A 27,207-nucleotide genomic window follows, 5' to 3' on the forward strand; every position below is an offset into this window, starting at 1 on the left:
TTAGTCTGTAACCGGGGCTTGCGGGAGCCGCTGTGTGTTATGTTGCAGTGTTGTTGTGCTTGTGCTCTCTTCACGTTCATACTGTACTGCGCATGAAAGGATCTCAGATCAGAACCGCGCGATTTCTATCAAAGGAAATCCTCCCCGTTTACAGACTTTATCTCTAGTTTTCTTTCTCTCGTCATCTCGCAGAGCCTGGTATAATTTTTTTTTTTCCCCCTCTTCTTCTCTCGCTCACGCCCACGTGTTTGCATTTGCAGCGACTCTTGTGTCTGTGAGTTGAGGCGATCGCTTTGAAAATGTGGTCTGTGCGTGTGTGCTTGTGCGCGCGTTTGCTCCTTTCCAATTCAGTATTATGGTTTGTTGCAAATCTTAACAGTGCGCAGAGGGGACCTCGTGACCCGACACGTATTCTTTCAGGAGAGAAGAGAAAAGGGCATTGCGCATTTTGATGGGAGATTTAAGGTGTTTCTTCAGAGACTCAGTGAATTAGGAGGGTCAGGTCATTTGGAGTCTTGCAGCTTAGAGGTTAGAGCACTCGCCTCACAAGCGAGAAGACCTGGGTTCGTTAAGTTTCCTTATTCCACACACACACACACACACACCTGTGTTTACCTTGCGATGAGTAGGAACCCGGTTGATTGGCAGATCGACTTTCCTGGGGTAATAATCCCTTCCAAAAACAAAATAATGATTTGATCACTCAATCCATGACTGTTTGTGGGACTCTCCTGTGCTGCTGGGTTTCTCCCACAAAAAGTACAGTCAATTAACTTCACATATTCTGTGAAGTGTTTTCAAACGTCTCGAAGACGTGATAAGGTGTTATATCAAATGCAAGATTATTATCATTATTATTTCCCGCTGCCAACAGTTGTAAGAAGCTTTGGGTTTGGGTGGAACACAGGCTGACACGTTACTGTAACAGCAGCACAGACACCAGTGAGTGACCGGGCAGCTGAGCTCCATCCTGCGAGCTGGAGGTTTACGCAAACAATAAGGGAAAGAAAAGCACTTTGCGAATGGGACAAACCGCGGCCAAACGCAGACCCCGACCCCCAATTTTTTTAAAAAAATATAAAAAAAACTAAACCCTTAGTGCAGATTCAGTTAGCCGTCTGAAGGATTGATTTCAGTAGTGCATCATATGCATTTATTAATTTATTATTCCTAAGAATTAAATGTCTTGTATAAAGCTATTTATCCTGCTGTAGTGAGTCTCGGAGCTGGTGGAAGAGGAGGGTGGGGATTGGGGTGGTGGGAGAAAGGAATGGGGAGGTGAGAAGCAGAAGGTGAGGTGGATTCTCGGGTCTGGTTGTTTCAGGTTTTCGCTCTCTCCGCATCCATCTGTCCCCGTGTGTCCCGTCCTCCTCGCTCCCCTGCTATTTACTTGGACGATACTGTATGTATTTTGGGAAGAAATGTTTGCCAATATCGTTAGTGATGCTGTACATTGTACTTAAATGTTTTCGTACCGCCGTCAAACCCTGAACACGAATCGCAAACGAGAACTGTGGCGAACCTTTGGTTGGGTGTCTGGAGTCCAGTTTGCTGGAGAGAGTGGAAGGCAGTGGGCAGCAGTATTCATCTCACAGTATTAGCGTCAAAGATAGTATTAGCCTCACAGGTCAAAAGAACTTGCTTTTAATAGTTCTGTCACTTCAGGAATCCCAAAGCTGTTTGGGCTCTTCCATTCCCTCGACAAACACTCGTCTTCCCTCCGCCCTCTCCTCCCGCCACACAAACCCGTTCGCCAACGTCAGGTCAGGCACTCCGGCAGCTATCGGATGAGACGGTCACTGGCCAGAGTTTTATAACACGTAGAAATATGATGACGGGGGTATGGGGCAGCAGCCAGACAGACACCTGTGCTCGCATCAAGAGCAAGACACTGGACTCTGAATTACTTGGCAATGTGATTAGTCCTGTAGCATAATGGTTAGAGCACTTGCCTCACAAGCGAGAGGATCCGGGTTCGATTCCTAGACAGGGAGAAACGTTGGGCAAGTTTTCTTACTCCACACACACACGCGCGCGACTCTGTTTTCCAGCAGTAAGTAGGAACCCGGTTGTTAGTCGATTGGTGGATCGCTTTTCCAGCGGTGATAAACCCTTCAAAGAAATAGTCAATTCACTTTACAGTATATGCTGCAAAGCGCTTTGAGGTGTCGGGAAGACATAATAAGGTGCCATATCAAATGCAGGGATTATTATTATTTGAAGTGCTGCCGGTGTCTGGGCTCAGCCACGTTCCTGAAGGAACACAAGGCTTTCAGAGGTAACAGAGTCAGGTAGTTCCCGGCAAAGAAGGGGAATTTAAAACAGGGCAAACCGGGCTGGTCAGCTGTTTAGAAAATAATTAAATAGATGACTACACTTCTGGGAACACTGCAGCTAAACCTTCGTTACAGCTCTCACTAACATTTGCTGTAGATATCAAACCTGTTTTGTTCTTTTTAAAAAAAAAACACAAGTTTAAAACCACTTTGGCTGCATTAACTGTACCCACAGAAAATTAAAGTATTGTGAATCTGTCACAAGCTTCGAGTGTGTGTTCTCTTCACACCAGCAGTAACGGACAGCCCTGCGACCACCATGTATGGGTTGTAGTTTTTTTTTGGGGGGTTGGGGGGGGGGGGAAATTGGGGGCGACAGAGAGAATCTCGGAGTGAAATGTCTTTCTTCCCTTCACCCACCGATGACAGGATGGATTCAGTGAGAAACAATTTTCACTCTTCTCAACCCACCTCCGTTGGGTGTTGTGGCTCCTTTTTGCTTTGGAAGTGAAGTTTGAATTGCATAAACATTCTCCGCACGGACTCATTTCCTGCCCTCCCCCCAAAGAATGGAATTCTAAAAGCCAAACAGCGCTCTGTGACACCGAGCTCTGCGATATTCGCTGGTTAGACTCCAGCAATTACCCCAACGCACACTCTGGGGTTCACCCCCCCCCCCCCCCAGCCTCGGCTCTCGTCAACCTGCACCTAATACTCGGGAATTAGGTAAGGATGAATGCATTTCTCCGAGGAGAGGAGAGAGAGAGAGAGAGAGCGTATTCCATTCCAACAATCTCGTCCCCGGGGTTTGCACGTGTGGGTGGGATCCATGGAATTCTCAGCTTGGTTTGGAGGCTCTTAAGCAACGGCGATGTGGGTTTCCGCGCGTGTGTCAGACACCCGGTCGACCCCACCCAAAAAAAACTTGTCGCGTTTCAACTTATTAAATTACTTGTGGGTTAAAAAGCAAGAAACTTAAAAAAAAAAACATTGAAATAACTTGCATTTATCAGTGCCAATTAAAAATCAGGATCACATTGTTACAGTCTTTTTATATATATATTTTTAAAAAAAAACACAGATGCACAAAATGCAAACAGGCACCTTTAACAGTCACAAAATGTATTATCGGGTGATAAAGTTTTAAAACGTATTTCCTCCCCCCCCCCCCCCCCACTTCAAAAAAAAAAGTTCTTCTTTGATAAAAATAATGTCCACATGACTTCCTGATCTTGGACACTTCCATCATTGTTTCCTGTGATGTGGTTCGCTTCGCTGCGGGCACTCAACCGTGTATCTTAACAGCCGTTTGCTGGAGTCAGAGCAGCTCCTTGCGATTTCACTTTGTGCCGCTGTCCTCCTCTCCGTCTCCCTCCGCCACCTCCCTTTGGCTGAAAGGAAACCAGAACAAGAGAGAGAGAGAGAGAGAAGTTATGGAGGATTTTTATACACGTACCCACACACACAAAGCCAGAGGTGCCATAGACACTTGGATGTGGGTATAAACCCCTTTGGAAGTAAGAGAGAGAGATTGCGGGTGTTTATTAAGGTGGTACAGCAATTGGATATCAAGTGCACACCCATCTCGTCTGAATCAGTTTCAGTTCCTTTTCTGTTAAGTTTGGGTAAACTTCCTGTTGGGAAGTTAAGTTAATACCAAAGTAAGAAAGTCCTCACTGACTCTTACACCATCTGGAAGCTGCCGTGGAAATAGTAAGGGCATTGGTCATTGCAAGAGGGAAGAAGAGAGAGAGAAAAAGTCCTCCCGTCCCCAAACGTACCGGTTTCTGCGAGTGTCAGACACTCGGCTGATCCAAAAAGTATAAAACTAAAAGCTGATTCAGACGTGTAGTTCTAATGCCTATTTTTCCCAGGTTTCCAAACCGCTGAACTCACACCACAAGTCTAACTACAATCGCGACTGCAGTGGATCCGGGCTTATTCACTACCTTGTTTTCTTTAGCATCGCGGTTCAGTTTATCCTCCTCTGAAGTTGTCTGCGAAAGCGTGCGATGAGAGAGAGAGAGAGAGAGCAGAGAGACGGGTTGAGCGCGCGCAAGAGAGAGAGAGAGAGAGAGGGCGACCTCGTGAGACGAGGAGATCCTCGAGAAGCACAGCGAGAGGGGACGTCAGGCTGAACAAATCCATCTCCAGAAAAAAAAAACTCACCGCACGGCAGCCAAGTGGCTGAAGGTCCACCTTACACTGAGCGACTGATCACCACCAGGATGCCAGTGTCCAGTGTAGTGACCAGAGAGGCGACTCCCAACTCCTCATCGCCACCTAGTGACCCAGGTTGTAAAGTACACCCGCCCGCGTGCACACACACACACAGGCGCGCGCGCACACACGCACACCCCTTAACGGTAGAGGAACGAACATCTAAAGGGCTTGGGGAGCGAGTGGAAGAGCGGACTCGGTCCGTCAGCGTTGGGCTCGTTGGCAACGTGTCTGCCCTGTGACCTCCGGGGACTCTGCGCCTCGAAACCTTTTACCTGCATTTGCGTTTGGCTGAGACTGTGAGTTGCCGGTGTCTGCCCAGAGGAGCCAGCCGCGTCCTCGAGGCCGGAGCCGGTGACCGGGAGCGAGGCCGGAGTCGCCGGAGAGGCTTCCCGCCCCAGGACGCCTTTCTTGGTCGACTGCATTTTCAGCTGCAGCGGTTTTGTGTTAGACGGCGACGTGTTTGTGGTCTGTATTAGCTATTTATACAGAGGAGGAGGAGAATAATAAGAAGAGAAACGACACAACACACGAAGGGGTTATTAAAAAAAACTGACAAGTTTAAACAAGCAGCGCAATACGTTCTCGTGAAGAGCAGGAATTCTATGTCCCGGTGTTGGGAATGTTTGAACCCAGAGAACGTTCATAATACTAACAATCCTCGCATTTGATGCAGCGCCTTCTCACGTCGAGACATCTCAAAGCGCTTCCCTGAATACACTGTAAAGTGGAGTGGCTGCGGGTTTTGAGAGCGAAAGAGTTAGCGAGACAGAGAGGGAGTGTGTGTGTGAGAGAGAGCGCGAGTCGTCTCAAAGGATATACTGCAATGTGGAGTGACTGCATGTTTTGTGGGTGAAACGCCTTTGGTTTGCGGCCCCTTTTCCGGACGGTTCGATGAGCTCCCGCTGTCTCACGGTGGTAACAAACATCTTGCTTCCGCACCTTTACCTTAGTGATGGTTCCCACGGCCTTTGTGCGACCCTCTCGGAACACCAGCCTCTGCTCAGCGTGGAGGTACTCGGGGGTTTTGATGAAGCGGAAGTGAACGGTGGCCTTGTCCCCGGTCCTCAGACAGTCTTTGCTCATGGACAGGATGGTGGCCGTCTGCCGGATACTGCCACAGTGCACTGCCCGATGGACAAACAGCTATGTCAGCGGCTCTCCTCTCACACACACACATACACCCGACAACAACACCCCCTCACGCAGGGCAAATGTCCCAGAGCGCCTGGAAGTGGCGGAGCACGTCGCCGAGCCGCTGGGGGTGTAGGTGGGAGGTGACCAGGGGCACAGATCAAAGAGGAAGACTTCAAGCGGGGTTTGAAGGAGAGAGTTCCAGAGGTTCGGGATGTCGTGGCAGACGCTGGGGAAGCCTGCAACACGCCTGAGATGCGTAAACAATAAGCAGAGGCGCGTGGAGTTAGGAAACGTTAGGAAGCTCTAACCACTGAACTACAGGACTCCACCCTCCAATGGGAGGGTTTCCATCTCTTGCTCCCTTACCCATGGCCTGGTAGCGAGGGCTGATCGTGGTCGGGTGGTGTAGCACCAGGATTTCGCCCTCAAATTCCCAGGAAGCCTGCGGGTTCAGCTTGGGAGACACCATCACCATCCCCTTGCGGATGGACGATCGTTTGATCTGAAAGAAAGTGGGGGTGAGGGGGGAAGGGGGGGGGGGGAAGAGAAAACAAGAGAGATGAAAGAAAACGAGTTTTAAAGGAATCGGCCTCAGACCTGTTGAGGTCGGGATCATTTATGATAATAATCATAATAATAATCCTTGCATTTCACGCGTCTCATGAAAAACTCTCAAAGCCCTTCACAGCGCATTGCTGTACATTTGCTGCCAAACTGCACACACGGCAACGGCAAAGCAAGGAACCTGGAGGAATTTTTTGTCCAGGACACCCCGAGAAATCTCCGTTAGCAACCAGCTAATGGGATCTATAATGTCCACCTGAACAGGCGGGTGGGCTCTCAATTTAACGTCGCAGTGGAAAGACAACATCTTTCTCCCTTTCCCCTCCCTCCCTCCCACCCAGGGGTTGACCGAAGATGCGGTCGTAGAGGAAGGTCTGGAGATGGGCCATGAAGGCGGCAAGGTAGGGAGCAAGGTGGGGGATGGAGGTCCGGAGGGTGGGGGCAGAGAGGCTGAAGGCCTGACCGCTGATGGTGGGGTGATGTGGAGCAGGCTGGAACCCGCTGAGCGGAGGGAGCGGACAGGTCAGTATGGAGACATTGAGCCATTTTGTTTCTAGCCACATCACCTTCTTGAGCGCAAAGGAGGCCGTCTGCCCCCCGCGGACCTCTCGCACCGGCATGCGTTTCCTGTGGATGGACTTGACCGCGATCGGCAGGAAGTTTCCCAACGGGTCCGGCCCCAGCAACAGCATGTCGTTCAGCCGGATCAGTCCTCGGAGGGTCGTGCCCGACACTACAGTGCCAACACCCTGCCGGGAGAGGGCAAACGTCAGCCAGCGCACACTCACTCACAGGTCAGTCAGCACACCCGCACAGCCACCCACACAGCAGCGGGTACACACACACATACACACAGCACCCCATACACACCCCCCCCCCATATACACGCACAACACCCCATATACATAAACACACACACACACAGTGAATCACAATACTCAAAGCTCTTCCCAAACGCCTTTACTGCCAAGTGCTTCTGAGCCGAACAGTAGAAACTCCCATCTATTACGCCAGTGGTTGTGAGATCACGAACAGCAGAGAGGAGGGGACGTGAGTTCACTCGTGCAGGGTGGGTGGGTAGCTGGATGTGTGGGGGGGAGGGGGGGGGAGAAGAGTGTGTGACTGCACTCTGAGCTCAGAGCCTGGACGTGGGGGTCTTGAAGCCTGGTGAGTCACCGAGTTCACGCACAACAGTCACTACACCTTTGCAGTTTAACCCCGTGAAGCGCGCGGAGACAGCGAGCCTGTACTCACAGGCACAGAGTACGTGTCGTCGATCTGAAACTCGGCCGGCTCGTCCTCTTTGAAGCTGGTGCGCGGCGACAGGAGGTTGAGGAACATCTTGAGCAGCTCCAGGTTCTCCCCCGTCACGTTGGAGATCTGAAAAATTGGGCACATCCTGAGGAGAGGAAAAGGGAACGGACATAAGAGAAACTCAGGTCCACAGAGCACAAAGCACATCAACGACACACAGCGGCAATCTGCGGTGGGGGGTGGGGGATGGGGGCTCTCTCTCTCTCTCTCTGCTGGCACTCCGCAGCGCTCTGAGTCACTATCGTGGAGTCCAGTGGCTCAGTGGTTAGGGCGCTCACCTCGAAAGTGAGAGGATCGGGGTTCGATTCCCGGGCAGGGTGAAATGTTAGGCAAGTTTCCTTACCCCACACACGCGCCTCTCTATTCCTACAACTACAACATTTATACAGCGCCCTTCATGCCGGGGTAGCATCCCTAGCAGTGAGTAGGAATCCGGTTGTTGGTCGATTGGCGGATCGCTTTTCCAGGGGTAATAATCCCTTCAAAAAATAAATAATAATAATGATTTGGTACACTCCATCCACGACTGGTTATGGGACGCTGCTGTGCCCAACTGGCTACTGCGTTTCGCCCACAAAATACCCAGTCACTACACTTTATATAATATTGTGTGAAGAGCTTTGCGATGTCTCGGAAGACGTGATAAGATGCTTTATGCCAAATCATTATTGTTCTGTGAAAAGGGGCAGTTTGCAAATGCAAGTTTGTTCTTTGCAACCCGAGTGTCACACCATCACGGCATTATCCCCCAACAGCAGGAAAGAGCGGCTTCGGTGGAGACGAGAGCAGAGGAACCGGGGCCCGTTTTTAACCACAGTGAAACCCGCTGGGAGCAAACCAGATCAGAGATGGTCAAACCAGCCAGGCGTGTTATTCAGGTAAATAAGGGAAACTATTTCCAGCCGCGGCGAAACAATAACTCGCAACGTCAATTCAAGGTCACAACCCCAACAGAAAAATAGGGTGAGGTCGGCAGATTTATTTTATTAAGCGCAGGGTTACGAGGCGGTGGAATTTCCCCGACCCAAAGAAGTACGGGTTGACACAGATTCGACGATCGCTCTTAAAACGTTTCGCCGACAAAAACTCACACTCGTTGCACTTCACAGCGTATCCTGTGTAGCGCTTTGAGGCATTCTCCCCAAGTGGTATCAAATAATAATCCGCGCGTTTGATATAGAGCCTTATCGTTGGAGACGTCTCAAAGCACTACACACAATATACAACAACGAGTTGCACTTTAGATATAGTGCCCTCCTCACAGGGCAGCATCTCAGAGCGCTTAAATACACTGTATTTGATATATACTGTTTTTACACACACTTTACATATACTGTAAAGTGTAGTGACTGTGTGCCTTGGGGGCGAAACGCAGGGATTCTTCTTTTTGAAACAGAATGGGACAAATATTGGAAAAGGAAAAAGTACGAGAAAGGGAAATCAGGGAGCGGGGCGGTGGGGAATGGTGGTGACACCCCCTGCCCCCCGCCCACCCCGCCGACTCTTATATGAAGACCAGCTACTCGAGCAGGGTTCTGGAGTGCGACGGTGGAAGCTTCTCCCAGGAGGGAGGGAGGGGCAACAGAGATTAAAAAGGGCTTTCAGGAGATGGGAGAAGACAAACACAACACAAGCTCCCCACCGCCCCCACCCCCCCATCCCCCCCCAGCTCAAGGTGAAGTCTGCTTACCGTTCTGAGCTGAAGTTTGAAGCCGTTACAATGACATCATCGTTGTTCTGGACCAGGACGGGGATTTTCCTGCAGCCCGGGGACTTCAGTAACCGTTGCAACAGCTTCAGGGTCTCTGCGTGAACAACACAGCGAGTCAGACTGGACGCACGCGCGCACCCTCATTCCCGGGCTGTGACCCCTTCAGATCGGGCCTCGAGGATTTCCTTACGGATCGTGGACTCGCTCGCAGCGCCACCTGGAAGCCGGTCACGCTCACCGCCGTCCCGAATGACGCCTTCAAACGCACACCTGGCAAAGTCACGGGTCAGGAAAACAGACTGGTTTGCCGCGTCAGGTTATTGTCGTTCAACTCGCACTGGTTTGAGCCACGATTGGGTTAAAGACCGACACGTGACACAGCGCAGAGGTACCGGGTGACACAAGTGGAACTGGAGTCAGCAGAACCCGAAATAATAATAATAGTTGCATTCGATACAGCGTCTTATCAGGTCTCAAAGCGTGTCACAGGATGTACTGTAACATGAATTGGTTGTATATTTGTGCGCGAAACCCGGCAGCTAATCACGCACAGCAGCGTCCCACAAACAGTCGTGGACTGAGTGCCCAAATTCCACTCCCTACCGGAAAAGCGATCCACCAATCGACTAACAACCGGAAAGGAGTCAATTGCAGCCGGGAGGGGTGAGGAGGGTGCGGATAAACAAGGGAATAAAAGAACTCGTTGCTCCACTTTCTTACCCTGCAAGATGTTGGCCGGACACATGTCGATCTTTGTCACCACAACAAACACGGGGACGTTAAGTGCCAGAGCCAGCCCCAGGTGCTCTTTCGTCATGCCCACAATCCCAGCATTGCTGCCCACCTTAAAAGCAAACATCAGCGAGGTTACATTAACCTGAGAATGTGTGAACGCACACAGTGGTAAAAAAAACAAATGGGAGTGATGGAGGCGCAATAACAATTTTCCTCCAATCAAGATTTCCTCAGTTGCAGTGGATCAAATTATTGTGTGGGATTTAGCAGAAACCCTGCGGAGGTTTCACAATCGACAAGCTGAAACTTAATGTAATTGTCATGTCACGCTGGTCTCTTAACAAAAAGCAAAGATAAGCGGGCACTTTCAATGGACAGTAAAGCAATAAGTCCTGCATTTGATACAGTGCCTGATAGCCACAAGAGTTTAAATTGTGCCCTTCTTGAAGGATTACATCCAAGAGTACTGGCTATAAAGTGGTGGCATTGGATCCTGAGCAAGGGAGAAGAGGGGAGATGAGCATAGATGCGATCAAAGAGGAAGGTTTCCCGGTGGGATTTAAAGACAAACCCCCTCCCCAGCTTGGGTGCAAACCCTTAATGGTCCAGCATCTTGGGATGTCCTTCCAATACAAAAGGACTTGAGGTACAGATCAGCCACGATCTGATAAAATGGCGGAACAGAAACGCGGGGCTGAATGGTCTACTCCTGTTCCTAGTGGGCTGCTCTCGGACCTCGCTACAGAGCAGCGGGCGGGAGCCTGGCCCAGTCGCTCACCATCAGCATGCAGAAGTCAGGCAGGTGGCCTGTCATCCCGAACACGGTGGTTTTCAGGTACTTCTCGTGCCCGGCCAGGTCGATGAAGGTGATGACTTTGGTGGATTTCTCGCAGATCTTGGTCCAGTCCAGGCCTCCCCCGTGACTGTCTGGCTTGTTAACCACGTCTCCGCTGCTGTCGAACCCCAGGATGTCGTTGCCCACGCTGCTCGTGCGCCCAGACTCCACCTCGTGTTTGTGCCGGAAAAGCTTCTGCCGGGCGAAGCCGCGACCGTTGTCCAGCTCTCCATGTGTCAGCACCCCCAGCAGCGTGCTCTTGCCGGCGTCCACGTTCCCCACCACGGCTACCCTGCAGCCGGGGGAAAAGGAGGCATTTAATCCCAGACACCACCGTGAGCGTAATCCACCCGAGAGATTCTAGTGACCAGTCTCATGATCAGCAACAGACGATTTGCACCCGAGCTGGAGGTTGGGGCCAAGAGGGATGGAGGGCAGTGGTAGGAGGGTGACCGAAGGCAAGGTCGAAGAGGAAGGTCTTGAGACTGGCCATGAAGGAGGCAAGGGAGGGAGTGAGGCGAAGGGACTGTGGGATGGAGTTCCAGAGGGTGGGGGCAGAGTGGCTGAAGGCCTGACCGATGATGGTGGAGCGGGCAAGTATGGAGGCTTGTTAGGGAGTGGACTTCATTGAGGCTGGATCGAGGGAATCGTTCAAAGGAGGACTGGGTTAAAAACATTAAGGGATGTGAGGGAAAGAACAATTAGTTTTTACTGGAGTACAGAAGGAACAGACCTTCACGAGAGGAGAACATCGGCAACAAGAAGAGAAACAGTTGTTGATTTAGGCTGCAGAAAAAAAAGTTAACTTTGTGAGAGAGATACTGAATTGAAACGAGACGTTTCTCCACACCAGCTGCGTACCGGACCTCCAGGAAGTCGTTCTCTCCCACCCGCTTGCGGGCCAGGTAGTCGCGGACCCTGCCCCCCACCTCCGGGTGTTCTCGTAGGAAGATCAGATCACAGTTGATCTGCTCGGCCAAGCTCTTCACCGTGGCCACGGAAGCTTCTAGGTCCTCCTCGTTCAAACCGTATTCCTTACCGTCTGCAACCAGAGGATCACATGGGAGTTCAGTTAGTGGTTTCCACTGACTGTGTGGATCAAAGAAACATAGGACCAGCAGGAGGCCATTCAGCCCCTCAAGCCTGTTCCGTCATTCTATTAGATTGTGGCTGATCTGTACCTCAATTCCAATTACCCACCTTTGCCCCATATCCCTTGATACCTGAACCGGAAATACCCCCCCCCCACCTCCCAGCCAGGAACGGAAGGAGGGAAATATTTCATTCTGTGGTTAATTTATTCCTGTCACTTAAACCAAGAGAACATCGGGTGCTCATTGCTTAAACAACAACGTTTAACACAGTCCCAGCCAGCCAACTAAAGTCAAGGGCCTGATCATCCCAAGCCCAGCCCAGTCATCATCCCTGGGATCCTGGTTCATGGCCAGCTCATTCAATTGCTCCCAGCGACATTACCTGTAGTCATTCCATCGTGGGAGCCGCCAGGGATCAAAAAGTACAACCTGTTCCCCCAACATCCCTCCGCCCACTAATTAAGTTCATAACTCTTTACCCGATCCTTGGCCAATGACATAGATGGTCTCCCCGCACCCCTCGTCCATCCGCTCTCTCAGCTGCTTCAGCAAACAGTCGTACTGCTCCGAGCTCGGACTCACCAGCACCATCTAAACCGGAGACACAGAGAGAGGGAGAGAGGAGCAACTTCTCCTCAACAACTTGCATTTATATAGCGCCCTTCACGTGGGGCAGCGCCTCTGAGCGCTTGACTGTGGGGTAGGGTCTCAGAACGAGACTGCCTAAAAGCACCTTCACTCAATCAGTCCAGAGAGAGAGTATTCCTACAGTCACAGCCACGTTTCACTCTAGTCCGGAGCCAAGCTTATGCAAAGTGCCTCCTTTGAGCAGTCAAGCTGTCAGGTATCACTGTTTGAGCACTTCTGATGCACTTGAATCTTTCAGCCTGCTGGGGCTGGCCTCCGATGATCAAGGCAGAGTCATTCAAAAGGAGAGCTGGATCAGCATCAGAGCAGTGAAACATCAAAGAGCATCAGGGAAAGAGCAGAGAAGTGGGATTAATTAAAAAAAGCGCGGGAGAACAAACGGACACGAGAGCCCGAACGGCTTCCTTCTGGACCGAAAATGTCAGATTGCAATCCTTTCACGGGGATCAAAAACAAACCACCTTCAGTTGAAATCCACTTTCAGCTTTTACTAAACGTGTAATTTTAACAATATAATTCAAAAATGGAACCAATTTCCCTCTCCTCAACCCCCCCCCCACCACCAACCACAGACACACACACACAAAGAGCAAACTAAGCCGCCCCATGTGTGTGATAATTGTGAAAGATCCTGACTTGCTGACGATCACAGTGCTGGTCCCTGGCAAATGGTGTGGACCCCGGCCAACGCTGACATTGCAGTTAGGCAAATGACTTCTAATCTCCGCGGGCGATCGCACAAGATCGTTTCCACAACAAGTTATATTCCACTGCGGTACAGCCATTCGAAAATCTTTAAAAAATTCCCATTGCTAAAAAAAAAAGAGAGAATCGTTTGTGGGACACTGCCGGACTATTGATCTGGTTCACCGACAGCCTGTGATACAGTGAGGGTTATTGATCAGGTTCATTGTCAGTCTATAATAATCTGCGACTATTGATCTTGTTCCCTATTAAGACAGTGATTGATACATTGAGGAATACTGATCTGGCGCTCTGTCAGACTGTCATACCCTGAGGGTTATTGATCAGGTTCGCTGTGAGTCTATAATACCCCGCGATTATTGATCAGGTTCAGCGTCAGTCTGTAACACCCTGTAATTATTGATCTTGTCGACGGTGAGACTGTGAGTCCCCGGGGATATCGATCAGGTCGACTCAAGACAGCAAATACCATCGATCCGGCTCTGTCGAGCGTGTAATACGCTTGAGGATTATCGATCCGATTGTCGATCAGGCAGTAATAGGGTGATGTTACCGATCTGGTGGACTATCGATCTATTTGTGTGTGTGTGTGTGTGTGTGTGTGGGGTGTGTGTGTGTGGGGGGTGTGTGTGTGTGTGTGTGTGGTATGTGTGTGTGGGGGGGGTGTGTGTGTGTGTGTGGTATGTGTGTGTGTGTGGGTGTGTGTGTGTGGGGGGGGGGGTGTGTGTGTGTGGGGGGGGGGGGGGTGTGTGTGGTATGTGTGTGTGTGTGTGGGGGTGTGTGTGTGTGTGTGGGGGTGTGTGTGTGTGTGTGTGTGGGGGGGGTGTGTGTGTGTGGGGTGTGTGTGTGTGGGGGGTGTGTGGGGGGTGTGTGTGTGTGGGGGGGTATGTTTGTGTGTGTGGGGGTATGTGTGTGTGTGTGGGGGTGTGTTTGTGTGTGTGGGGGGGGGGTGTGTGGTATGTGTGTGTGTGTGTGGGTGTGTGTGTGTGTCAGTGTGTGTGGGGGGTGTGTGTGTGTGGGTGTGTGTGTGGGGGGTGTGGGGGGTGTGTGTGTGGGGGGGGTATGGGGGGGGGGGAGAGGGGGACCAGACCCCCCCGCAGTGTCGGATCACTCACCTTGGACGTCAGGTCCGTCTCCTGCTCCCCGTTCAGACTCTCGGCTCCCGCGCTGTCCAGGTCGGGGCCGAAGATGCTCGGCAGCGCCAGCGGGTCGGGGAGGGGGCTGGGGGCGCGCTGGGCTGAGCCCGGGGGCGGAGCCGTGGCTTGGGCCGAACAGGCGGGACCGACCGAGGCCGGTCTGAAGCCCGGGGCTGGAGTCGGCTCGGTAACGGCCGGCGCCGACATCCCTCCCGACCTCCAACCCCTTCCCCCCCCGAACCCAACCCCACCCCTTGTGTTTTCTTTTGTGTGTGTGTGTGTGTGTGTGTGTGAGGGGGGGGTCCGGGATGGGGAGAGGGGGGAGAGCGGCGGGAAAGGTCCTGGTGTTTCCCGCCCCCCCGATTAAAAGATAAATAATATAATATAATAACTTAAATCACCGCAGTCTCGGGCGGATTAACCGTTAGAGAGAGAGAGAGAGGGGGAGAGGAGGCGCCGCCGCCGATGTTTACGTCGCCGACCCGAGCCCTATTGAGGGTGACACCGGCCGCCACGGACCCACTTCCGGTCCCGTTAAAACCGCCGTCAAACCCCCACTCCCCCCTTCGCCGCGCGAGTCCACCCGGTCTTTCTCTCGGCCGATCGACGTCAACCACCCGCCGCGTCGAACCGAGCCCTCAGAAACCGTTTTGGTTTTTTTTTCCTGTCGGTTTTGGCGGCGGCGGCTTTTTTTTTATATCCCCCCTCCCCGCCACTCGCCGCCCGCCCTCCGGCCCGGCCGTTTCGTGGTCAACCCAACGTGCTGCGCTGGGCGTGGTCGGCGAGCTTCGGCCAATCGGGGGTTCGCCTTGCCCTCGATTGACACCTCGTCCGCCAATCGAGGCGCGGCAGGGGCGGAGGGAGGGGCGGGAGCTGCTGCGCGCGGAGGGAGGCGGGGCCGGGGGGCGAGGCATCAAGTTTGGTTGAGAAGGCGCGGCCTGTGATCGGCGTGCGCTTCGGCCAATCCGCGCGTCACTCGTCGGGGATGGACCAATCGGCGCGGGCTGGAGGCGGGAGCTGCGCCCCCACCCGGAGCTGTCAATCAATCCCCAGTTGACTCCTGATGCAACTCCGGGTGTTTGTGGTGCAAAACCTTTACACTTCATTCAATACACCACCGATGACCTTTTGCACAAGACTATCCTCTTTCATCAATGCAATTGAGGGTGTCTTTATTTCGTTCCCTGTTGCTGATGAAACTTTCATGCAATTTATGTCTTCTGCTGCAACTCCTTTGCAATTCATTTCAGTGCGGTCACTCGATCCACGACTGTTTGCGGGACGTAGCTGTGCGCACTTGGCTGACACGTTTCGCCCCCAAAATATACAGTCACTGCACTTGATGGTATATTCCGTGAAGCGCTTTAGAGACGTCTCGAAGACGCATCTCAAATCCCTCCTCTTCGGCCATGCCTTCGGCCACCCTCCCTGCCCTCCACTCTCCCCGATCCCGACTCCCAGCACGAGTCCAAATCCCTGACTGTCCAGCGCCTTGGGACATCCTCCCGACGGGAAAGGCGCCGTGTAAATGTCATTTTGTAATGTATTGGGGTGTCTCTGAAGCGCTTCACAGAATATACCGTAAAGTGGAATGACTCTATATTTTGTGGGCGAGGTTGTAAACGGGGAAGGGGTGATTTGGTGCCTGTGGTGGGGGGGTGGGGTGGGAGGGGTGGGGGTGGAGAGAGGAGAACGGTGTAGTGACTGTACATGGAGGGCTGATGATGTCAACGTGGGATATTGGTAGGGTTGGAGGGGTGACGTCAGGCAGGATGACGTGAGCGCAGCGCAGGAGGGGGGGCGGGAGGCCGGTGACGTCGGGTGGTGGCGTGACGTACAGCGCAGGTGGGTGGCGTAAAGCGCGGGTGGGTGACGTAGAGCACGGGTGGGTGACGTAGAGCACGGGTGGCCGCGGGCAGCGCTGGGCTTCTCCTCGGTCTCGCTCTTCGCTGTGTGTGTGAGGCGGCCTTTCCAGAAGCTTCGACCGCGGGCTTCCCCTCCTCTGTTCAGTCGCAAGTTGTAGGTGTGGGGAGGGAGTCAGGGAGGGGGGTAAGAGGCCGTTGGGGAGGGGGAGAGAAGGGGGAAGGTAGTGAGTGGAGCAGAGCGGCCCTGGGGCGTGGGCCTAGCCTGAGGCTGTGTGTGTGAGAGAGGGAGTGAAGGAGAGATAGAGGGAGGGAAGGAGAGAGGGTGAAGGAGAAAGAGAAGGAACCAGAGAGAAAGGGAAGAGAAGGGAGAGGGAGGGAAGGAGAGAGAGAGGGGGGAGGAGAGAGGGAAGGGGGGGGTGAAGGAGAAAGAGAAGGAACGAGAGAGAGAGAGTAAGGGAAGAGAAGGGAGAGGGGGGGAAGGAGAGAGGGGGGAAGGAAAGAGAGAGTGGGGGGGGGAGAGAGAGGGGGAGGGAAGGAGAGAGAGGGGGGAGGCAAGGAGAGAAAGAGGGAGGGAAGGAGAGAGAGGGGGGAGGCAAGGAGAGAGAGGGGGGGAGGGAAGGAGAGAAAGAGGGAGGGAAGGAGAGAGAGGGGAGGAGGGAAGGAGAGAAGGGGAGGGAAGGAGGAGAGAGGGGAGGAGGGAAGTAGAGAGGGGAGGGGAAGGAGAGAGAGGGGGGGAGGGAAGGAGAGAAAGAGAGAGGGGAAGGAGAGAAAGAGAGAGGGGAAGGAGAGAGAGAGAGGAAGGAGGGAAGAAGAGAGAGAGAGGGAGGGAAGGAGAGAGAGGGGGAGGGAATGAATCTTGTTTACTTGCTCTGAGCTCCTGGTACAGGAGGAATCAGCGTTGGAGCCTGACAGGAGGATAGGGGTGGAGGTTGGGAATTGGCTGTAAACTTGCGAGCAACATGGCTGTGAGAAGCTTTCATCCCCAGCCACTGGACACCTTCCTCTCTCCCACTGAAGCCATGTGAAGCTGTCTGTCTTGAGGTTTGAGGCAACCAGCTGGGATGGGAATGAAGATCAGCATCAGCCTGGACCCAGACTCGCTGTCGTAGGGACTGGACAGACTGGGGAGGTTTTTTTCCTCTCACACACGATGACATTTATCCCCTTTTTTTCTCCACCAGCCCCATCAACGCTTCCACCTCCTCCTTCTCCTACGTTTTCTCTCTCGCTCGCCTTCACACACCCCCCCCACCCCCACCTTTCTGAGAAAAGAAAAACAAACCAACGAAAAATGGGAGCCTGCTGCTGGAACCTCTGAACCATCATGGTCTTAAATAACAAGGACTTTTGCTTCACTTTGAGAAAAGATTCTCTTTGAAAGGATTCTGGTCGGTCGGTCTCTTTCTGCCTCGACTGGATTCGGTCACATTTCATTTCCTTTCATTGTAAAACACCTGGACAGTGCGTTGATGCAATCTTTGGAGGTATTTGAAGTGGACATTCTGCGGTGTCTCTTTTGTTGACTGTGTGTTTGTATATAGATATATATTATATATATATTTTTGAGCCTTTGATGCAACGTGCACAGCTACTGAATCCTCTGGCGCAGAATTCTTGACATGAATACTGTTTTTGGTGCCTGCCAAGTGGAATTAAATTGAAGCGGAGCGTTTTCTGCTGTGGCTTTTTTAAATTTCCACCACGTTTCCAGACAATAAGCTGCAAAAAAAAAACAATGAGCTGTGTTCCCTGGAAAGGAGACAAGTTGAAATTGGAGTCTGATTTTCAGCCTCCCCTTCTGATATACCACGAGAAGCAGAGGAGAGAGCTGTGTGCACTTCACGCCCTCAACAACGTGTTCCAGGATGGGAGAGCGTTCACCCGGGAGACCTTGCAGGAGATTTTCCAAAGGTAAAGTACCTGACTTGAGAGAAATATAGTGCAGGTTGCATTTTGTCAGCTTGGTTCAGTTGGTAGCGCTCTCGCCTCTGGGTCAGAAGGTTGCGGGTCAAAGCTCCACTTTGGGTCTTGAGGCCATAGTCCAGGCTGACGCTCCAACACGGTACCAGGTAGAGCACTGAATTTTCGAAGACGCCGTCCTTCAAATGAGGCCCAAGCGACTTGTTCAGCCGGTCGCTAAGCATCTCATGGCGCAATTTCCCAAAGTGTCCCGGCCAACTATCCTGCAGATAAAATTGGCCATTCGCTTCATGGGCTGTTTGTGGGATGTTGTGGTGTGCAAATTGGCTGCCGCGGCTCCTGACAAATACACAGACACTTTGCCTTGCAGTAAATCCCGTGAAGCGCTTTGAGACGCAAGGCATTGTTTCGTATGCAAGCATTATTATGGCCGTTTGTGGGACTTCGCTGTGCACAAAATGGCTGGCTTGTTTGCCTACAAAGAACTGTCACTACACTAGACTGTAATTACCTATGAAGCTCTTTGGGATCTTTTGACGTTTTAGCCATTGTATGAAATGTCCGTTCATGTTTTTCTAAATTATAGGTAGAACTTAAGTTAACCATTTTGGTTAGTACAGGGGATTTTTTCACCAAATCCTTTTATTAGTGTAAAAGCCGCCCAAGCTTCTGTTTTTATCAAAATCAATGTTAGGAGAATGGGAGTCCTGGAAAACTATATATGTCTGTGTTAGCTTGAGGTACATTAATATTTCAGCGTGATTTTTTTAATTATTTAGATATGTTTACATCTCGTGTGTGTGAATAATTTGTGGGGCTTTTGTCTGCGGAAACCAGCAGTGTTTTGATTCAACCATTGCATGCACGAATATCCAGTGAGTGACATTGGCGCTGAATTCACCCGGTGTCCACCCGCAAACACAACCCTCCAGCAGGAATAGTGGGAAGGCTCAATGTTGTGTGTCCACGCGCCACTGATGTTGCCTCTTACCTGAATGAAAATGTTTAGCTTACACAGTCACTACATTTGACAGCAGTTGTCTATGAAGTGTTATGAGACGCTCAGGAGCTATATGAAATGGAAGGATTGTCATAAATGAACAGATCAAAACAAATCCTGCATATGTACGTATGGTTTCCATTTGCCCGCTATGGAGTACGTGCGCACACACACACACACTCTTTCTCTCTCTCTCTCCAATTGCCGTGACATTAAACATTTGTGCAACTGACAGTTTTTTTTTTTCCCCCCACCCCCACCTCCCCGGCCTTCTCTATTTCAATTGCTTTTCTCTTTCTTGCCCACGTGAGCTCCCGCAACGTGTTAGAACGCTGAGCTCGTATCACAAGTGGAGCTTGGCAAACAGAGCGATGCAGTGGTGTGGTTCCACCTTTTCTCAGTTCCTGTCGCTCCCACAAAGTTGCCTAATCGCTGAGCTGTTCTGGAACACCCTGCCTTGTTGATTAGGTCATTGCAACAACAACAACTTGCAGGGTAATGTCCTAGAGTGCTTGACAGTGGCGGAGCACGCACAGCGCCACTCGCTAACCCCCACCCTACAGGACTTGTGAATATATTGAATGAGCTGTATCAGACCCGCCCGGCCTGAGCTGTCTCCAGCATGTGGTGAGCCAGTGCTGTCTGTCTTCATCGCTCGCTTCTCTGCCATTGGCTGGCGGGCCTTCAGCCTCTCTGCACCCACCCTCTGGAACTCCATCCCACAGTCCCTCCGCCTCGCCCTGTCCCTTGTCTCCTTCAAGGCCCATCTCAAGACCCTCCTCTTCGACTGGGCCTTCGGTCAGCCTCCTACCTCTATCCTCCCCTCCTGATCCCAACCCCCAGCTTGGCTGCGGATCCCTGACTGTCCAGCGCTTTGGGACGTCCTCCTGACGTGTAAATGTAACTTCTTGTTGTTGCTGCTGCCCAGGCTGTCCCCGAACACTATGGTCACCCCGCACAAGAAGAGCATGCTGGGAACGGGCAACTACGATGTCAACGTGATCATGGCCGCGCTGCAGACGAAGGGCTACGAAGCCGTTTGGTGGGACAAGCGAAGGTAATCACGTGGCCTTCAACCATCTCCCCCCCCCCCCCCCCCCCGCCACCCCCCGTTACTACCTCCACCTCCCGTTGGCTTGACTCGGTCACTCTTCACCTCCGGGTGATGATCGGGGTTGAGGTACAGAGATTGTTGGTTCAAGCACTCCCCCCCTCAATAGTAATAATAATCCTTGCAATTGACACAGCGCCTTATCACGTCTTCGAGACGTCTCAAAGCGCTTCACAGGACACACTGTAAAGTGAATTAACTGACTATTTTGTGGTCCCAGCACATTGAGCACACTGTTCAGGCTCTCTCTCCCTGTGGAAGAAATGGAGGTGGGGGTGGTGGGGGGGCCTCTGCTTGTTCAAAAATGTCCTTTGGGCGAGACGTTAAACCCCAGAAATGTATGACTTGTTTGGCCCATTATTTTGTGTTGGAGTTTGTTCCTCCAAGACGTCTTTCCTAATCCCTGCTCTTTCCCACCCCCACTTTCCCCCCCACCCCCCAATACCTGTCCTTGACTTGTGCTTGTCCAATTCTTTTTTAAATGCCTCTCCCCACAATCATCTGTGCTCTAACCGCTGGCAAAACAGCCCATTCTAACCGCCCTCTGGGAATACAAGTTCTTCCAAACCTCTCCTTTTTACTCCCCTACTCCCAATTCAAGCCTGTTCATCCTCAAACCGAGGGAAAAGGGATCAGAGATATCAAACACAATTGGTTGCCACGTTACGCCCACAAAATGTATCGTCAATTCACTTTACAGTCTATTCTGTGGTTTGAGATATCACAAAGGCGCTGTATCAAATGCAAGGATTATTTTTAAACCAAGTGTTATGTGGAATTCTGTGTTCCCTGAGCTCCCTCCCTCCCTCTCGCTCCATATTACCAGCTGACTCAGCCACTGTTTCCTGAGTTCATCTCAACACAGTGTGAGCCAAAGCTATGATGAGTCAACTGTAAAAGTAATTACCGTGTGTGGGTGGGTGAGAAAAGGTAGGACTGTCGAGCGCTCGCTGGCACGTCAGGGGTTAAAACAGCTTGGTTTTTTTTTAAACGTTAAAAAAAATTGAGTCCGGATTAATTCCCTCTTATTATCTCTCTCCCGGTTGGGCTTATTAAAAAGCTTAATTTGCAGGGAATGCAAAATGCTCAATGGGAATTGGTTTGGAAAAGGCCACTGAGCTCGACTGTGCGAGGCAGTCACGCAAATGTCAGTTTGTAGTCATTAACCCGAGGGACGTGGCTGCTTGTTCGGTTTTGCTTGCACGGTCCGGCTCATTGCTGCTTTGTAGACAGCTCCCCCGTCCCCACCTGACATTGCATTGCTCATCATTTGCATAAAGGGAACTAAAGCCCACAGAATTCCTCGTGGTCTCAGGCTGCGAGGCCGTTCTTGCCTCCGGGATATTTAGGACGACGCACAATGGTGGAAAAATCTTCAATCGGCTCTCGATTCGGAAGGAAGCCAGTATTATATAATGGCTGCTGCGTTACCCTACAAATACAGTTGTTACAGTAATTACCGTGAGGATATTTTGAGATAAGGTACTAATGCAATGTTCAAAAATTCACCAACAAAATGATAGTCAATTCACTTTACATTTTATTCTGTGAAGCGCTTTGCGACGTCTCGAAGACTTGATAAGGCGCTATATCAAATGCAAGGATTATTATTGTAAGACTATATGTGCTTAGTTTACATTTCTGTTCTCCTGCAGAGATTTCACTGTGCAAACCCCTCCCCTCTCCCACCCGCGAGCAATGGAAGCAAAGATTCTTTCAAAATGATTTCATTTCCAGCAAAATTTCAATTCCTCCCCTTTACAGCTGTGATGTGCCCTGACAGCCGATGCTAATGCCCATTATTTCTGGCTCTTTGAATCCCCCTCCCCCACCCCCCATTAATCAGAGAGCCACAAGAGATGCCACAGTCACAGCAGGGCACATCTGTACTGTAGAAGATGTAGGCAAGTGTAATCTGCCTCGACATCTGTGTCTGTGTGTGTTGTATACATTGGGTTAGTGACTGTGTGTGCGGACGCTGCTGTGCGCAATTGGCTGCCGCTTTTCGCCCACAATATATATAGGCAACTCTCTTTACCGTATATTCTGTGAAGCGCTTTGAGACGTCTCGAAGACGTGATAAGGCTCTGTATCAAATGCCAGGATTATTATAATAGTGCAGTCGATGGTATAACCTCCCTTGCACCTTTGGGAAGCTGAGATATTATATTATATTGTTGACTGCTGTGTCCTAATCCCTGTTGTTCCTGTTGCAGAGACGTTAACACTATTGCTCTTTCGAATGTGATGGGTTTCATTATGAACATCCCGTCCAGCCTGTGTTGGGGTCCGGTGAAACTCCCCCTCAAGCGGCAGCACTGGATCTGCGTGCGGGAAGTGGGAGGTATCTACTACAACTTGGACTCCAAGCTGAAAGTGCCGGAGCAGATCGGGAGCAAGGACGAGCTCAGGTTAATTGACTGGGGGGGTGGGTGGAGTGGGAATTAAAGGGGAAGTGAGAAAAAAATACATCATCCTTAACACAGAGAGTGGTGGGAATCTCAGCCATTATTAACAATAACAATGATCCTTGCCTTTGAAATAGAGTCTTATCGCATCTTCACGCGTCTCAAAACACTTCACAGAATATACTAACATATGTGTTAATATATTAACCAGAATCAAAGCAAAAATTGTTTACAAATGTAAAGATTGATGTTTGAAGGTGAGGAATATTAAAGGGTAAGGGGGAGCGAATGGGACGAGATTTGATGCTTTATTGTGAGTGGTGGAATTAAAGGGTAGGTGAGAGATAAAAATACACCATCCTTTACACAGAGTGTGGTGGGAAACTGGTGCTCTTAGCCATTAACCAGAGTCAAAGCAAAATCTGTGATTTTACTGTGGGGGTGGAATTCAAGGGGAAGTGAGACAAACAAGATTTTAAAGCTGATCATTTTGTTTTCCTCTCTCTCTCTCTCTCTGCAGAAAGTTTCTGAAACACCAGTTAAGGGGGAAGAACTGTGAACTCCTATTAGTGGTAACTGAGGAGGTTGAGGTGCAACAGAGCTGGAGAACAGGTGGCTGACATTACTAAGCTCTGTCTAGCTCTGAACCTGACAGACAGACACACAGAGGGACAGGACACCCTCACAATCTCCTGATTCCAGAAGACTCTCTTTATTATAGTGCGCTAGTCTTTTTTTTTACTACGTCTGGATCTCTCTTCAATGGCCTGGATGACTTAACAGAGGATTCTACAAGAAGGGCTGGTTTCACAATCTGGAAAAGGAAGGAAGAAAGAAAAAAAAAATGATCAGCGTGTGTAAATATTACTTGTTCGTGGCGAGAGGGACATAAGCCGCATGGAGTTGTTTGTCGATTGCCGATTGGGAATGAAAGGTGTAGGATAAGTACTTGACAAAGATTTACACCCAGAAATACTTATTTGTGTTGGGGTGGGTGGGAGAGAAAAGAGAGAATGTGGGTCTCTTTTTTTATATACATATATATATATCAAAAAACAAGCAATGTCAGAAATGTTGAGGTGAGCACATGAGAGTGAGAGAGAGAGAGGGGCCAGAACCAAAGTTAATCCAATACTTTGAACACAGTGACGCACAACTTCGCAAAAGATTCTAATGAAACGTTTTGCTCTGGGATTGGGAGCTGTCCAGTCTCTTTATGTTTCCCGCCCTCTCATTTTCTTTCTCTCTCTCTCTCTCCCCCCACCCCCCCCCAAGCCCATCGCTCCCTCCCCTCCTTGTTCTTTCTCTTGTTTCTAACCCTCACTACCACACAACCCCCAATTCAGCAATGGCTCGTAAACACTTACCCAAGATTTACACTCACCATAACACTATGGAGAGGGAAGGGAGGGCTGGGTGGGTGAGTTGGTGTGTCAAGTACAGTTGTTCCTACCCAGCAGTGGCACTGCTTCGGATTGAGTATTTGGCTACCTGCTTTTCCTCCTTCCCCCCCCCCCCCCCCCCAGTTGCCAGGTACTAATGTTTCCAAAGCTGTTGCCAATCTGGTTGCAATGAAATTCAGAGGGGGGTAAGTTGGAAATTGCAGATATTGGCTCCAAAGTACATTGGGAGTGTGGTTTCCCCTCCTAATCTGGTTGGTATTACTCCCTTTTGGTTTCCTCTTTAACTGTCCGTTAGAAAGCACCACATGTTAAACTGTAATGTTTAGCGGTGGGGGTGTTATATAAAAGGTCTGCTCCTGTTGAGCGGGTGAGATGTTCAGAGTTTGTCGCTGAAGTCTATCGGGATTTACGTTTGATAGGTTAAAGTTTGTTAACGTTGCTGGTTCCTTCACTCTTGTTCAGTTTGGGGAATGTGTGCGTGTGTGTATGTGTGGGGTGGGGTTGGGAAATCAAATAGCTGAGTACTTGATCACCAGCTCAAAAGATGCTCTGTGCGGTGGTGGGTTTGGGCTACAGCCAATGGGGTTTCCCCAATGTAAAGCCCTTGTTTGATACTTGACATGAGATGCTTCGAAATTCACTAACTGTATCACCAACGATTGTGCCTTCAATGTACACCCTCTTCCCCGTTCCACCTGTGTTTATTTTGAAACGTTAAACTGTTGTGTTTTGAGAAAGCCTCCATATTGTGTGTGTGTGTGTGTGTGTGTTTCCCTCTCTCTCTGTGTCCGAAGAGCCCTTTCTTATTCATCAACAACGATTAATAAAGGCATGGTCTGACCGTGAGCATGTTCTGGCCCTTTGGCTGCTGTTGCTGTCTCGAGCAGTTTGGACACTTTATGAGCGATCAGGTTGTTTGCTGGGGAGAAAATTCCACAGATCCCACATTTTGGAAGTGGGGAACTGGAGAAGACACGTGACGAGGGGATTCTAAACACATTTCCGAATGACAAAATATTTCCGCTGTCAGTCGCTGTTTCCATCTCTCTCTATCTCTTCCCCCTCGCTTTATCTCTCTCGCTTTGTCTTACATGAGGATCTATAGTTGTAGAAACCCAGCACGAAAACATTTCAGTGAGTCACCGAGTCTTGTGAAATACCTTGGCACTCTTCAAAACTGACCTTTTTATGCTAACCTTTCTGTGTGTGTGTGTCTCTGTCTCTCTCTCTCTCTCTCAAAACCAGGAAAAAGCCATGTAATATACTATTGTGCAATGTTTTATTTGTTGGGTCCTTTTTGATCGACTTATTTCGGGAAGGTTTTAGGGCCAGGTGGAGGGAGGGCGGTTAGAGGTCCTGAGTGGGAGCAGTTAATGTACACTGAGATAATTGCGCGAGAGAGCAAAAGTAGGGGAGAGAATTGAGTGGAGAATGTCACACACACACCTTTAATTAATCGAAGTTGAGGAGTGGTTGGGAGACTCAACTAGTGGCTATGTTATCGTGTGTATACGCGCACACTTGAGAAAGAAAATGGAAACCGTATCACTTCATTCTACGCGGTGCCCAAAAAGTCCTGTGTGCCACCATGTTTTGTTTTCTACGGTGCACTGACCCAAACACTGAAACTGGAAGAATGTTGATGATAATTGTATTTAGAAGTTACTTTATTGTATTCAGTACAAGTGTTTAACTGTATTTAGACGTCTAGAAGATCGGGGGGTGTGTGCGTGCGTGTGTGTGAGAGCCCCATCATTTTCGTGGGAGATAATGATCTGTCGCCATGATATCTTCTGTCACGTGGACGGACGGAGTGAGAGACGAGGAAGGTTCTGGTATCAGACATTGTTCCACTCAATTCGCCTGGAAAAATTCATCGTCAGAAAAAAACCCCGGGGCGGTGTGGGGTGGGGTTGGTAGCAGGTCTTCGGGAACACCCCCTGTACTCAATCCAGAGCTGGGTTCGATCCAAGATAAGGTCAAACAGACACGTTGATATCTCAGTATTGTACGTCGCACTTTGCTCTTTTCTTTCCCAGTCCCCTCTGCGTAAGGTGTGGACGGTGACAGTTAATGTTGAACACTATATGTTTGGGTGATAATTGTGAGGATTTTTTTTTAAAAAATTGATGTTCAGGGCCACAGAAATAAATTATGGGTTTCTAACCGACACCTCCAAACCTTTCCTCGACCATTTGTTTTATTTGCATATATATATATATAGATATATAGCTGTTTAGTGTAATTGAAGGGGGTGGAGGAATCCTTCCATCGCCATGTTTTACTACCAAACTGCTAATTGTTTTTTTTTGGGGGGGGCCTTGATATGTATTATAAAAGAAGTTCTGAGCGTGTTTCGGGAAAAAATAGTCGCAATTAAACTTCTCTGGACAACGGATGTGTTGCCGTGTTCCTCTCAGTATTGTCCTACCACAGGGGAGGTTCCACCACAGCAAAGGAGGTCAGGAGACGCTCAGGATACCGAGGAGTTTTACGAAGGTAAATAAATGGGAAGGAACTGTTGGGTTGGTAGCAAGGGGCGTATAAGTTTGAAATTGTCGTATTTTTTCTTAAAACAAAGATGGGGACCAACCTCCTTTAGTGCAGCGGTTAGAGCACTCGCCTCACAAGCGAGAGGACCCGGGTCCGATGGGGCAAAACCTAAGGTACGTTTCCTGACTTCGCACACCTGTGTTTACCTCGCAGTCAGTCAATTGGCAGATCGTTAAAAAAAAAGTCACTCAATCCACGACGGTTTATGGGACACTGCTGCGCGCAATTGGCTGCCGTGTTTCACCCACAAGGTATACAGTCGATTCACTTTGCAGTGTGTTCTGTGAAGCGCTTTGGGATGTCCACCCGACGTGAAAAGCGCTATATCAAATGCAAGGATTATTATATTCTGTGGAGTGGGATTAAAGGGCCTGCTAGAAAAGTTAAGCTCAATTTTTTTTCTTCTTACGGAATTACTAAAGATGTGCTTTTTTAAAAAAATCAACGGTGCGGCATTTTTTTTAAAAGAAAAAAGTACAGTCAAAAACTTAATTTTTTTTTTCCCCCCTGGGTTGAAAAGGAGAGGAAGTGCACTCGGGGAAAGAAAGATGCTTCGTCAGCTAACTGGCAGC

General features: G+C 50.2%; 2 protein-coding genes across 5 annotated transcripts; one reads left to right on the top strand and one right to left on the bottom strand.

Annotated features, from left to right (window-relative positions):
* Window positions 1-3,442: 3,442 nt before the first annotated feature.
* LOC103189409 (GTP-binding protein 1) lies at window positions 3,443-14,625 on the bottom strand. Of its 4 annotated transcripts, none has more exons than XM_042344990.1 (13): window positions 14,355-14,625; window positions 12,366-12,477; window positions 11,654-11,834; window positions 10,736-11,084; window positions 9,943-10,066; window positions 9,202-9,316; window positions 7,452-7,596; window positions 6,764-6,946; window positions 6,000-6,135; window positions 5,445-5,623; window positions 4,772-4,975; window positions 4,226-4,273; window positions 3,443-3,667 (listed from the first exon to the last, which is right to left on the bottom strand). In XM_042344990.1, the coding sequence occupies exons 1-13, from the start codon at window positions 14,580-14,582 to the stop codon at window positions 3,575-3,577; spliced, it is 2,097 nt and encodes a 698-aa protein (XP_042200924.1). In that variant the 5' UTR covers window positions 14,583-14,625; the 3' UTR covers window positions 3,443-3,574. The 4 variants fall into 4 exon arrangements, with proteins under 4 accessions (XP_042200924.1, XP_042200923.1, XP_042200926.1 ...); XM_042344989.1 differs by having other exon boundaries at window positions 5,439-5,623; XM_042344992.1 differs by lacking the exon at window positions 4,226-4,273.
* A 2,419-nt stretch (window positions 14,626-17,044) lies between these two features.
* Window positions 17,045-23,621, top strand: josd1 (Josephin domain containing 1). The gene is made up of 4 exons (XM_042345081.1): window positions 17,045-18,151; window positions 20,089-20,217; window positions 22,488-22,682; window positions 23,200-23,621. Exons 1-4 carry the CDS (start codon window positions 17,976-17,978, stop codon window positions 23,297-23,299), a joined length of 600 nt encoding a protein of 199 aa, XP_042201015.1. The 5' UTR covers window positions 17,045-17,975; the 3' UTR covers window positions 23,300-23,621.
* Window positions 23,622-27,207: the final 3,586 nt, after the last annotated feature.

This window comes from Callorhinchus milii, unplaced genomic scaffold, assembly GCF_018977255.1.
Source record: "Callorhinchus milii isolate IMCB2004 unplaced genomic scaffold, IMCB_Cmil_1.0 Scaffold31, whole genome shotgun sequence".
NCBI classification, from domain to species: Eukaryota; Metazoa; Chordata; class Chondrichthyes; order Chimaeriformes; family Callorhinchidae; genus Callorhinchus; species Callorhinchus milii.